Genomic DNA, 14,758 nt, shown 5'->3' on the forward strand with positions numbered 1-14,758 from the left:
AGACTTAACCCCAAGCATGTGTATAGTATTCCTTGGTCTGATGTACATGTACAGGCATTTCCTTGTAGCTTAAAAGACTGGAAGATTGGCCTCAAAAGGACAATCTGTCTCAGTGCCATTGGTTTTTACTATTTCTCAACTACAAGGCAGACTGTTCCTTTCTTTTGCTTTGAAATCTGAGCTTCTCAGGAACATAGGCTCTGTGCTCATTACTACATTTAATGGTTTTTCTGCATTACTGCAAAATCACAGTACATCTACCTGAACATGCCATGCACACACACACAGAGTCCTGAGCTTAAAAGCAGATAAAAGATTTAGATCTCTTGTAAATTACTCTTCCTACACTAAAAGATACCCGCATACCTGAATTGAGGTTAATAGGACAACAGTGTAGAAACACTAGCAATGGGACTATCCCCTGCCCCCATACTCTTCCCTGTCTTCTCCATGTTACCAAAAACCTGATGGACAGAGTCTCTCAGCTCTTAGAAACAGGTTTTTAGGGCACATGGGGAGGTACAAGAAGCAGGGAATAGACAGTGAAGAGCCCAACTGGATTTTGCGCAAGAACTCTAATATTCTTCTTTTGCTCTCCAAACTAAAATGAGCACCACTGAAAACAAAACATCCACTTAACCCCTTTTGACATACAGCTGACCTAGACTGTCAATGTATAGCTACCTACCTGGGAGTAATCCCAAATGAATTCAGTGGAAACTACTATTGAGCAGCATAAAATTGCAGTGTTATGCACTTAGTGCACAGAGATAGGGATCTATGGCTCAAGTAGTACTGGAAGGACAGTCTCCAAAAGTCCACTGAAATCTTATTCTGGGGTCGGTTATAGCATACGTTTTTAGTCAGCAATTTTTATATTTCTAAAGGTGATCAAATGATGTTCTCAAATTCCATTTTAACACACTCTTCACTGGACACAGGATCTTTGAATAAAGCAAAGGACTCCAAAGGTCATCATCGGATGAGCAGGTCAGTAGGCAAAGCAGTTCCCCAACTAAACTGTGAATGAGCTCCCAGATTTGCCCAACAACATCTGAAGCTACACACCAGAAAAGTGGCGCTGGACCACAAGATGTCTTTGGGGACAAGTGGCTTTGCTTTACTGCTCACAGAGCCTCTGATAAGCCAGCAAGAAACACCAGACCATTTAGAAGGCTATTATGTGGTACCTTCATACTGAATACAGTATATATAAAATCATAATATCTAGAGGGGAACATGATGAAGTCAGGATGACTTGGCAGGTATTTTTGGAGCCCATGATGGCCCAAGGAAGTTAAATCACACCAGTGTTGGGGATGCTGGACACAGGGCATGCCTAGATCAGACAGAACAAAAGGACAAGCACCAGGGATAATGCATGGTTTTTATTTGTTTGTTTGTTTGCAGGATTATACCCCAGGTGAAGTCAAAGGCTTTAATGGTCGGCATCCATAGTTTTTTGTGTGTTTTTCGAGCTGTGTAGCCATGTTCTAGAAGAGTTTGTTTCAGATGTTTCATCAGCATTTCTGATTCCCCCCCCCCAGATAAATGACAGAACCATGTCAAAAACGTGGGCTTTTCAAGTGCTGAACTCCAGGCCATCACAAGTTCCTGTTTCTGCAGAATAAAACTCCAAAGGAAATCCATGAGAATATGGTGCAAACATTGGGTGACAAGTGCCCATCATACTCAACTGTGAAGAAGTGGTGTGCCAACTTTCACTGTCGTTCATCAAAGGAGATTTTGGGACCAAAGATGCAGTAAGGTCTGGGAGCCCTTCAGCAGTGCCAGCTCCTGAAACTGTTGAACATGTTCATGACCTGATTTTGGCAGAGTGGCAAATCTCAGCTAAAACAATTGCTGAGACACTAGAGCAGACCTGCAGAACTTGGCAGTAGGAAGGGGCTAAAATTAAAATAGCTTAACTTCTTCGGGCCACACATAGATTTTATTTAAATGTTATTTAATAAATTAATACATTCATTGTTAATTGATAATAATTAATATACTTAATATTAATTCCATCCTCCTCCCCCTCCCCTGCTTGGCCCTTTCTTCAAGAGAAAGGCACGCAGTGAATGAGCATTGCAAGTGTTCACCCATCCTCATCCTCCAGCCATCCTTTTCCTCAGAAGGCCAAGCAGCAGAGAAGCTCTGAAGTCGTTCCACATCCTTGCAGGCCACCCAAAATCCTTTGACAGGCCGCATGCGGCCCCCAGGCTGTATGTTGTGCAGGCCTGCACTAGAGAGATCCCAGAAACACAAATAATTTATAATTCTTGAGCAGCTGGCTATGCAGAAGCTGTCAGCCAAGTGGGTGCCAAAATATTTTAATGCTAGCCAGAAATGAAATAGAGTGGATACCTCAAAGTTGATTTTGTGCATTTTGAGTGATCTAGTGATACTTTTTTTGGAATGACTTGACACTATTGGTAAAACATGATTACAATACATCACTATGATATGTAGAGCAAACAATGTTCCTTGCAGTGGTGGCACTTGGTTTCTCTATGGCTAAAGAAACTCAAGATTCAAAGATCAGCAGGAAAGGTTATGGTCGCAGTTTTTGGGGACAAGGAAGGTATTTTGATGACTATCTTCAGAAGGGTGAAACAATTAATGTAGAATACTACTCTAACTTGCTGTGCCTATTAAAGGATGCACTGAAGGAAAAAAGACGAGGGAGGCTGCAGAAAAAATGTTCTCCTTTTTCAGGACAATGCACCTGCTCATAAGGAAGGCAAGACAATGGATGTTTTGACAAATTTGGGGTCTGAGTGCATAGACCATCCAACCTACTCAGCAGATCTTGCTCCATGTGACAATTTCCAAACCTTAAAAAGAGTTTGAGAGGAAGGGAAATTTTGAATGATTCAAAAGTGACAGTACCAGAACAGTATTTCTGTGATATTCAGGTATGAGAAATATTTTTGGAAGGGCTAAAGAAAGTGAATATGTGGAATATATGTAAGTTTCATGGCTCTATGCCTTTCCCTTCTTGGTCAAATTGAGAACTTTCCAGCACCCCCTTGTACATTGTGCATGCTCACTGCTTGGAATGTAGGCCAGCAGCGCCCTGCAACTCTCACCAAGCTTAACCAGCATGTTTCGCACTGAGATATGATAGTAGTTGTAGTCCAAGAGCACTTGCGACTACAGTAAACAGGAACCCTCCTCCTAAAAAAGCCACTAGAACACTACAAGTCTGAAAGACAATTTTAATTTCTAGCCTACAAAAAGGTATCTCATCCTTGCAAGGCTGCCCACCTGGCAAAGCCCCCAGGCCGCTTAAAGGTGAGCGACTCGACAGAGGAGGGGGGTAAGTGTTGTCCTCTGCCGTGTCATTTGCGTGGCCTGGGTTTTCACTGGGCAGGCAGCCTTGCTGCTCAAAGATGAACAGCTTGGCAGAAGAAGACAATGCGGTGGACGGGTTGTCTTGTCTCTTACCCCCATCCTCCCCCCTCCCCCTTCTCACAAGGCTGCCCGCCCATCAATGGGGGAAAGAGACAAGGACCCCTGCCCAGTGAGTTGTCCTCCTCCTCTTCTGCTGAGTCAGCAAGGCTGCCCGCCTGGCAAAACCCCCAGACTGCTCAAAGGCGAATGACTAGCAGAGGAGGAGGAGGACAATGTGGTGTGCAGGCGTCCTTATCTCCCCATCCCACTCCTCCTTCTCTGCCTCCTCTAGAAAGAAAGAAGGAAGGAAGGAAGGAAAGAAAGAAAGAAAGAAAGAAAGAAAGAAAGAAAGAAGGGAGGAAAGAAAGAATCAAGGAAGTGAAGAAGGAAAGAAAGAAGGGGAGAGGGTAAGAGGAGGAAAAGAAAGAAAAAAGAAAGAAAGAAGAGAGGGAGGGAGGGAGGAGGCAGGGAAAGGAAGAAAGGGGGAAGGGAGGAAAGAGAAGCAAGGAAATAAAGGAGGGAGGGAGGGAAAGGAAGAAAGGCGGAAGGGAGGAAATAAAGAAGCAAAAAAAGAAGGGAGGAAAGAAAGAAAGAAAGAAAGGAGGGAGGGAGGGAGGAAGCAAGCAAGCAAGCAAAAGAAGGAAGGAAGGAAGGAAGGAAGGAAGGAAGGAAGGAAGGAAGGAAGGGATGACCAGACTTTCCCTCCTTTTCCTGGACATGTCTCCAATCTCAGCCTTCCTGTCCAGGAGGAGGGATTCCAAAATGTCCTCCATTTTCAGCATGGCTAAGAAGCATGGATTTACATTTATATTCTTCCAGCTTCTATTTGGTCATGACCTCCATTTTTCTTGAATGTCCTACATGTCAACTAAATGTCCTACATTTTCCTGTCATAAACCTATTGGTGGCCCGAACAACCTAGCAGATCTTAATTTCGGCCCCTACCTCCTTCTAAATTGGGCACCCCTGCTCTAGATTAAAGCCAGAACCCAAGAAGTAAGAAAGCAAAAGAGTCATGTGAGCGTGGGGAAACCCTATATGATCTGCAAAGTAGATCAGCAGCAGCACTTAAAGGTACCTCAAGTAAATCTTTGATTTCCCCAGGGTCACATCAAGTACAGATGTTGCAAGCTCCAGGTAGGATGATGCAATTCTTGCTGAAGTCATAAACACAGAGCCACCAAGGCCACTTGCCAAAAACAGGGCAAGGGTTTTTCTATTTGTGCATGTGTTTGTTTTTTCACTTGCTTGCTGAGGGCAAAAATATGGGTTGTGGGAAATAGAGCAGCAGCCAAGCAATCTTGATGCGAGATTTGAAAATAGGAATTGGAACATGGATAATCGTTATTGCCCTTTGACCTTGGCCAGACACCAAGAAGCCAAGAATGCCTTAAAAACATTGAAACATGAGGGCAGGGGTTGGGATATTTTCCAGCCTTTACAGGCTTTTAGAAAGTTATGTACACATACACAGACATGTAGACTCATATATAAAGCACTACTTCCCCTAAACAACTACCATGACTGCATTTTAAAAAATCCCCTCCTCTTATAACTATGACTTCTGCCTCATTTAATTTTATCAGATATTTTCTAACTGTGCTATTCCTCGATTATCCAGGAGAGAAATTTAAGAGCCTTCCTGAATACTATTTGATATAACAAGCATTAAGAGTTCTAAAAATATGTGGCTCTTTTGCACTGCAGTTCAGCTATATCCCCTAGTAATACAAACATTATATAATAATCACAAAATTATATAAGAATCTGTCAACTCCATGAATCTGCTGAAGAGGGCTTCTTAACAGAATTTAATAGACGCTATTGTCTTTAAGATGCCACAAGACTCTCTGTTGTTTTTCCTGTATGGTTGCTCTCCAGGAAATATTATTATGTAATATGCATCATTAAATATAATGAATGTTTACAAGTGACTAGAACCCACTTTCTTTGTTTCACAGTTACTGCCAAATGAATTTTAGTCCAAAAACCCTTCCTTGAATCTTTGTTATTGCTGCAGTTTTATAATTATAGAATCATAGAGTTGGAAGAGACCACAAGGGCCATCCAGTCCAACCCCCTGCCATGCAGGAAATCTCAATCAAAGCATCCCTGACAGATGGCCATCCAGCCTCTGTTTAAAGACCTCTAAGGAAGGAAACTCCACTACACTCCGAGGGAGTTTGTTCCACTGTCAAACAGCCCTTACTGTCAGGAAGTTCCTCCTAATGTTGAGGTGGAATCTCTTTTCCTGCAGTTTGCATCCATTGCTCTGAGTCCTAGTCTCTGGAGCAGCAGAAAACAAGCTAGTTCCCTCCTCAATGTGACATCCCTTCAAGTATTTAAACAGGGCTATCATATCACCTCTTAACCTTCTCTTCTCCAGGCTAAACATCCCCAGCTCCCTAAGGCGTTCATCATAGGGCATGATTTTCAGACCCTTCACCATTTTAGTCGCCCTCCTTTGGACACGCTCTTGTTTCTCAACATCCTTTTTGAACTCTGGTGCCCAGAACTGGACATAGCATTCCAGGTGGGGCCTGACCAAAGCAGAATAGAGTGGCACTATTACTTCCCTTGACTTAGATGCTATACTTGTATTGATGCAGCCGAAAATTGCATTGGCCTTTTTAGCTGTCGCATCGCATTGCTGACTCATGTTCAATTTGTGGTCTACTTGGACTCCCAGATCCCTTTCCCTTGTTTTCACCCGGTGTTGATAAAATCATTGTTGTGATTTGTTAATGATCCAGTTTTTAGTTTGTTGGTTTAAAGTGATCAACTCACAGTTCCTATGTGCTATTCTGCATCCCTTTCAATCACAGACCCAATTCAACCAGCAGTTTCGTAGGGTAAAAGGTAGACTATATACTCTCAGCTAAAACAAGGAAAATTCCATTACAGGTGACACCAAAAACTCAAGTTGTGGTTTGGGTTGATTACATATTTCTGGCATTTTCAGTCCCCCCCCCCATTTTTCCCTTTGCAAAAGGAAGAAAAAAGTGGCAATGAGGAATTTTCCAGCTTCTTCTGAAAATAACCAGATATTCACCAAGGCTACCTTTAGAAGTGTGAAGCACTGTCACTCTAAAGAGGAGGAAACTGGAATCCCAAATATGTTAAATTAGCCCAGTTTCCATACTCCTCATATACACAGTGCACTCTTGGATGCCCAGAAGACACAGCTATAAGCATTATACCATAATACAGCTAGCTATTTTGAAAAGGTTATCATAAGCCAATAGTGTAAATACTTTGTTTTGATCCAACAACTGTCCTCATGGCATGCAGAAGAACCTCTGGAATGAAGGTGGGTGCACATTAAAATGAAGGGGAAAGCCCTCTTCGATACTGCAATATAACTATACTGGCCTGGTATGAAAGGAAGTACATCTGTTCCTACTCTGCTGTAAAGGGAATCAATTATATTCCCCACCTTACCCATCATGTCAAGACAAAGCTAAAGAAATAGCACCAGGTCTTTGCTATCCAGTAACACGTTCCTGAAATAATAATTTCATCAGTTCTATTAATAATGACCATTTACCAAGTAAGTTTGAAGAGCCAGTGTGGTATAGTGGCTTCAGCACTGGATGTCGGCTCTGGAGATCAGAGTTCAAATCCCTGACTGGCCATGGAAACCCACTGAATGGCCTTGGGCAAGGCACACACTCTCAGCCATGCCTGCAAGTCGTATCCAACTTATGGTGACCCTAAGGTGAACCTATCGCAGGGTTTTCTTGGCAAGTTTCTTCAGAGGGGGTTGCCATATGGTGGCCATATATCAGACTTGAAGGCACACAACAACAACAACAACAACAACAACCCAAGTAAATTTAGTACTATCACCACAAAATCCAAACCAGTGGTTTTTTTATATAGCTTCAGAAAAATATAGCAGACTGAATTTTCAGAGCTCTTCCCACAGTAGTGTCTGTCCTAGATCGGGAAAACAGAAATCAAGATCTAACTGAAGCGCTCTGGTGGAAAGACTCACTAGCACAGTCTACATTACACTGGCTGCATTTGACATTACGCAAGTGAACACCAGGGGCAGGTAAATAACACAGAATGGGATAAACACAGGAGTTCTGAAGGTAGATATATCTGCTTTAGATCATGTAAGACGTAAAGCATGATATCACATTTTATATCATGTAAACTAACCAACTACTGTGTACTCTGCACTGGTATCCACTTCACGAGGTCTTAAGCAAAGCTTTTTCCTGTCATGAGCTATCTGAGCCTTTTCGCTTAAGACACTCCTGGGCTGAACATGAGAACATGCAATCTAGCATTACCCAACCGGTGTGGAAATGAGGCTTAAGGAGAAGTCACAGGTCATGCAGAAGCAGTAGCGTCTGAAGAACCACTTGCAGCAATGAAGATGCGGAGGCAGCACAGTACAGGCTGAGTCTCCCTTATCCGGAATCTGGAAATCCAAAATACTCCAACAGCCAAAACCGCCCGCCTGGAGGCTGATATTTGCAGGGATATTTGCGCTTTTTGACGGTTCCATGAACACAAACTTTGTTTTGTGGGCAAAACTATTTAAAATAGTAAGTATACAATTGCCTTCAGGCTACGTGTGCAACAAGGGATAGACAAAACATCAATGAATTTCATGCAGGAAACAGGAAACCTCCTCTGAAGAAAAGAGGCCAAGAAAACCGCATGATAAGTTAGCCTGAGGGTTGCCATTAAGTCAGAAATGATTTTAAGGCACAGAACAACAAAAACAACAACGATGCAGTTTGACACCGCTTTAACTGTCCCGGCTCAATGGTATAGAGCCCTGGGATTTGTAGTTTTGTGAGACGTTTAGCCTACTCTTGTCAGAGAGCTCTGATGCCACAACAAACTCCAAATCCCAGGATCCCACAGGATGGAGCCAGGGAAGATTAAAGCAGTGTCAAGATGCACTATGGCTACAGAAGCCCACAAAAGTACAAACCGTAGGACCTGACAGCATGGCGCCAAGGCAGCTTAAAGCGGTGTCAAAGGGGTTCAAGTGCCTCAGGACTGTTTGGCCCAAAACACAGTGCGGAAATAATAATCCAGTTTGAGACCGCTTTAACTGCCCTGGGTCAGTGCTATTAGGGAACCCTGGGAAGTGTAGTTTCTCTGTCAGAGAGAGCTCTGGTGCCACAATAAACTACAATTCCCAAGGCAGTTAAAGCGGTCTCAAAGTGGATTATTCCTGCCGTGTGGGTGCTGCGGACCTTCCCTTCCTCCCCTTCCCTGGGCTGAGCCCTGCCTTACCTGCCCAGCCATGACGGGCTCTGCCCCGATCTCGATCCCGTACTTGAGCTCGCTGAGCTCATGGAGGTTCAAGGTACCGAGAGCCTCGCTCCCTCCCAGCGCCGCCAAGAAGAGCACCAAAGCAGGGCCCCAAAACCTCCACAGCTGGGCAGCCGCCATTTTCTCCTCCTCAGACGCCTCTGACTGGCAATGGCCACTTCCGCCCTTACTTTGGGCACCAAAACTCAAGAGCCTATTGGCTCGGATAGACGTCAGTCATCCCTAGGCGGCCTTTCTATTGGTTCATTCTAAAGGGGCGTGGCTACTGAGGGGGGCAGGAGGCTTCCTCGAGGAAAAAGGAACCTGGTAAAACGGGATTGGCTCACTAAATCCACCAATCTGAAGAGCGAGCGCGTGCTAATTAAAGGGGGGGAAAAGGAGCGAAAGCCTATTGGTCGACGTTGAGCACGGAAGCAGCCAATCAGAATGGGAAGCGGCTGAAGGGATGGAATGTTGAAGATCTGCGTGGATTCAAAGGCGAAAGGACCCATCCGCATTGCAGAAATAATCCGCTTTGATACCAGTTTTAATGGCCATGGCTCAATGCTTGGCATTTTGGGCAAATAAAATAGAATAGAATAAAATAATTATTATTGTGATTGCCCATCATGTCCTGCTCCTGTTATGATGGTTTTAATGTTTAATATGCAATGGTTAATTATTTTAATTGTACTATACTTTTGTTATATTATAATTTTGTGGTTTGTTTATGATTTATGATGATTTTAATGTTTGATATGCAATGGTTAATGATTTTAAATATATTATAGTTTTATTATATTATAATTTTGTGGTTTATTTATGCTTTATTATGCTTTCCAATGTTTAACCTGCAGTGGTTAATTATTTTAATTGCACTATACTTTTATATCATGATTTTGTTAAAGTGGTGTCAAATCACAGAGGCTGGATGGCCATCTGTCAATGGGGATGCTTTGATTGAGAGTTCCTGCATGGCAGAATGGGGTTGGGCTGGATCAGGGCCCTTCTTGGGGTCTCTTCCGACTCTATGATTCTATGAAATCGGATTATTTCTGCAGTGCGGAAGCAGCCTTAGGAATTAATGTTGTTTTAAAACCAGATTATTTTCCGCAGGTTGTTGGCTGTTTATTATTTCCACACTTTGATGGCTACTTTAGTGGGATCATCGCCAGTGAAGAAATTAGTAGAAGACTAATAATGGGAATGGCAGCTACAAAAGAACTGAACAAGATCCTAAAGAGTAAAGACATACAACTGAGCACTAAAGTCAGAATAGTCCAAGCCATTGTGTTCCCCATCACTATGTATGGATGTGAGGAAAGCAGATAAGAAGAAAATAAAATTATTATTATTATTATTATTATTATTATTATTATTATTATTATTAGTGTTTATTTATACAAGAGTAAATTTATATAAAATATAAATTTATTGTGCATAAATAAATATAAGATATAAATAATTTTATGTACTTGTATAAATTATTATAAAATATACATTGTATATAAAAATTTAAATAATTTTATATAAATCAATAAAAAAAGGCAAAAAGTAAAAAATTATATGTAGCTAGAATTCCTAAAGATAGGTAAAGATGAACTAGAGGAAAGGACTGTTTGTGTGATAACAGGACGTGTCAAAGAAATCTCTTCATGGTATCCCAGGCCTGTTTATTGCCCCCAAGTTTCCATTTAAAACACACCTACTTCAAGCCAAAGAATTCTTCCTATCCGTGTAAGAACTGTTTGAGAGTGGAGTCTATTGTCTTGGACACTGGTGTACTTTCCATCATTGGAACACTAGGCCTCTCTTCGCATCTCTTCCATCTCTAAGATTGTGTATTTGTATGGTTGGCATTCTAGAATGAGGGAGTTGGAAGAGAAGGCAAGGGCTATGCAGTCCAACTCCATTATGTCATGTAAAGTTTCACAGTGAAAGTGTTCCTGATGGATGGGCACCCAGGCTTCCTGAAATTACCTGGAAAGAAGGATACTCTGCCATGCTTGAAGAAAATATTGAAAATATTTTTTAAAAGTATAAATTCCAAATAGCAAAACTTGGTTTTCCATTTTATATAAGGTGCATCATTTTGATATGCCATTCTATTTAATGAGACTTTAGCATCCACAAATTTTGTTATTCATGGTGGGTCCTAGAACCAAACCCCAGTGGATACCAAGGGCCCACTGTATTGTCCTCTATGGTTTTAGCTGGAGGGAGAGCACTCTCACAGTATTAGGTGGTGACTGGAAATGAAAGGAATACAAATATATTAATGCATATTAAGCAACACTGATAGCTGTTAATAGCAGCTCAGTTTCAATATACCACCCATGAGCCCTGGTGGCTCTTTGGTCAAACACCTTATTATAAATCAAGTGAGGAAAGAGCAAGTGGACAAAGAGGCCTGTGAAATGCAGAAACTGGCATCTTCTTCCTCAAAGTGGCATGTAGCAGGTTTGGCCTCATAAATGTAATCAGATTCGTAGATCATATGAAAGGAGCACACCCTGCATCCTCCTATTGACACCCCTCTATACCGGGGTCTCAACTTTTCCTTTCCCCCCTACAAGTACCAATTCAACCTCCTCCAAAGGGCAGGTGGTGTATTGGAGGAGCTCTGGCTTTCTTTCCATCATGCAAACTGAACAGTGGTTGGATGATAGATATCACTGAGGAAAGATGTTCTTCCAAATCGTGTAAAGATCACTGGGCAATTCACTTGGGGTTTCAAACTTCCTCCCCTTTCAGAGCTGTTCTGAATCAGGCATTGTCCTGATTCTGAACCCAGGAGGCTGCTGCCCTACTGTGATCCCTTCCCAGCACAAAGTAGCTCCATCAGGAGCCAGATATGGAGATAATGGAAAGCTTTGTGCCATGTTAAAAGTGGTGCATACTGTTTTCTGAACTGTAGATATATAGCACCATAATAGCTGCTGCAGCTGGGGCCTTTGGGATAGAGCAGAAGGCCTGGATTTGGATGGATTCCTCTTTCATTGCCTCAGCATGGCTGTATTTTATAGATGTGACTGGGGAGGGGGGGATTTTCCCTGAGCTTAAGTGCACAAATCCTTCAATCTCAGCTAGTTACAGGCAATTGTAGAAAGCCCAGCCATTAGGGTGATTTTACTTAATGCAATTAAAGGCTGGGATAATGGATCAGACCATGTCTGGCTCAGATTAAGGGACATGATAAAACACAGGAGGCTTGTTCCGATTCTTTTGTGACAGATGAGTGTTTAGAGAATAATAGCTGCAGAAAATGCAACGGGAATTGCAAAGCGTCTGGATGTGTTAATAGACTGGATGAACTGAGCTGCAATTCCAGACAAGGAATGAAAGCACAAGATGAAGGTGCTGGAGGAGGAGTATTCAGCCTTATTTGGAGAGGGTTCACTTTCCTCTCAAGGATTGTTCATATTTGGGTCAGAGTGGCTCATTGAGCTAGTACCATTACTAGAGGCATAAACTATAATATTTGGAGATACCCCAAAACTTGGAGCCTACCATAATCTATGGTGTGTTGAAAGGCAAAAGGACATGAGGAAGATTGAGGTGACCACCTCAGGCAGCAAATGCTGAAGTTATGGAGATGGGACACTACACTCAAATGTCCTGTACCCTGAAGATGTTTTCCCCTAGGACAAGAAGTGTGTGCCAGGCAACCTTCCTTTTGTCCCATAAGCTAATTTATGGCCTTTGACTAGTGAGGATGACGTGGGCCCATAGCCAACATGGAAGACAAAGCCAGTTCTGAGTCTAGTCAACTTCTGTTTATAGAATTGTGGTTAAATGGAGTGATGTTAAGTAACGCCTTCTAGTTCTTTGTCTCAGGTAGCAGATGGGCCCTATGTATATGAATAAGTCCTTGCAATAGGAATTTCCCATACTCCCCAAGTGTCCCAATTAGTCAGGGACAACCCCAGTTAATCCTCTGTTGTCCTGCTTTTTCATCTTATTTTAAAATGTTCTAGTTTCTCTCTCCTCTGACCCCCTTCCCCCTTCAGCTTACTTCAATTGCTGCAAACTGGTCAAAATACAAAAATAGGGGGCAAAATCTTCCCAGTAGTCTCAGGCAAAGGCAAAATGCTGCAGTGTCTCTAAGACGATATGTTCTTCCCCATTAATAACTGTTGCCATTTTGACCTTGCTTGACCAAATGTTTTCCAGTTTTACTTTGTGAGATTTGGGGCAGTATGACATCCTGGGCATGTTTCTTTGGTTTGCCACACTCATAATGCTCTGCTCACCATTAGAAAAGCAAGGGTGGGTTCAAAGCATGCATTTATGGATTCATTCCCCCCACCCAGGAATGTTGATCCATAGTAACACTTGCTTATTTTATAGTGTGAACTTATTTGTTTAATTATAAACACAATTTCTAGGCAATTTACTATAACACAATGTCAAAGTCAGGAGTGGGTGACCTCCAAAGGACTTACCAGCTGGGAGATTCTGTGAGTTGTATTTCAAGAAAAGTGACTGCTCTGCCTTCTGGAGTAGACTAGGTTTGCTTTTTATCTCTCATCAAAATGGGAAATTCTATTCAGAAGGATGGCTGTCCTTGCATATTTAAAAACCAAATATATTCTATTATAGACAGCTTTTACAGCCTTTGATTCTTCTTTTACTTGTGGCACACTCTTTCCATAGAGATAAATTCTTAGATTTGAATGGCAGCAAAAGGAACAGTGGCAGCACCTCAGGGACAGCTTCATTGTGGCTTCTGTATACCTGATGAAGTAGACAGGACATGTGGTGGTGGTGTGGTGGCATTATTATTAATACCATTACAGTGGTAGTATTATTATTATACACTTATCCCTCCACTGGGGTTAGGGGCACAGGACCCCCATGAATGTGGAAAAACCGCAGATAACAAAAAACACTATCTTTTTACCTCAGGAAACATCTCTCTAGAAATCTCTAGGTCCTCCAGTGCAACTCTGTGGTCAACATCTGCAAGACATTGACCACAGAACTGTGCTGGAGGAGTTACAAATGCCTAATGGAGTGCTCTCTCTAGGAATCTTTAGGTCTTTCAGAGCAATTCTTGGTTATAGTTGCGCTAGAGGACCTAGATATTCCTAGAGAGAATAATGGAATCATAGAATCATGGATTTGGAAGAGACTGCAAGGGCCATCCAGTCCAAACCCTGCCATGCAGGAAATTACAATCAAACCATCCCGACAGATAGCCATCCAGCCTCTGTTTAAAAACCTCCAAAGATGGAGACTCCAGCACACTCCTAGGGAGTGTGTCCTAATGTTTAGGTGGAATCTCTTTTCTTGTAGTTTCCATCCATTGTTCTGGGTCCTATTCTCTGAAGCAGCAGAAAACAAGTTTGCTTCCTCCTCAATAAGACCTCCCTTCAGATACTTAAACAGGGCTGTCATATCACCTCTTAACCATCTCTTCTCCAGGTTAAACATACCCAGCTCCCTCTTTCCTCATAAGGCATGGTTTCCAGACCCTTCACCATTTTGGTTGCCCTTCTCTGGACATGCTTAAGCTTCTCAACATCCTTTTTGAATTGTGGTGCCCAGAGCCGGACACTGTATTATTCCAGGTGAGACTTAACCAAAGCAGAATAAAAAAGTAAAGGTATTCCCTGTTCCCAAGGTTGTCGTGTCCGACCATAGGGGGTGGTGCTCATCTAAGTGGAAGAGTCAGCGTTGAACTGCCAACCTGCCGATCTTGCAATCCACAGAGTCAGTGTCTTTACCACTTGAGCCACTGCATCCCTGTACAGAGTGGCACTATTACTTCCTTCGATCTAGACACTAGACTTCTGTTGATGCATCCTAGAATCACATTGGCCTTTTTAGCTGCCATGTCATACTGAGAAAAAAATCCATGCATAATCAAAGACGCAAAAGTCACAGCTGCAGATGTGGAGGAATGAGCCTTTTCCTTGGCACCTCCCAAGTTATGGAATAGCCTGCCAGAGAAGATCTAATATATCACCAGTCTTGAAAGCTTGAAAAAGACAATCAATATCAATACAATTTATTGAGTAGCCCAAGGGCCATTTCAAAATACTAGTAACATAATAAAAAGCAGTATCACACAGCTATA

At 42.4% G+C, this 14,758-nt stretch overlaps 1 protein-coding gene across 3 annotated transcripts in view; it reads right to left on the minus strand.

The window, feature by feature from the left end:
* The window catches only part of OS9 (OS9 endoplasmic reticulum lectin), a 41,698-nt gene extending 32,843 nt beyond the window's left edge, over positions 1-8,855 (minus strand). For all 3 annotated transcript variants that reach the window (XM_042451531.1, XM_042451532.1, XM_042451530.1), the window contains exon 1: positions 8,659-8,855. In XM_042451531.1, coding sequence (XP_042307465.1) covers positions 8,659-8,817 — 159 coding nt within the window. In that variant the 5' untranslated portion in view covers positions 8,818-8,855. The remainder of the gene's footprint in view (positions 1-8,658) is intronic.
* Positions 8,856-14,758: the final 5,903 nt, after the last annotated feature.

This window comes from Sceloporus undulatus, chromosome 2 (genome assembly GCF_019175285.1).
Source record: "Sceloporus undulatus isolate JIND9_A2432 ecotype Alabama chromosome 2, SceUnd_v1.1, whole genome shotgun sequence".
Classification (NCBI taxonomy): Eukaryota; Metazoa; Chordata; class Lepidosauria; order Squamata; family Phrynosomatidae; genus Sceloporus; species Sceloporus undulatus.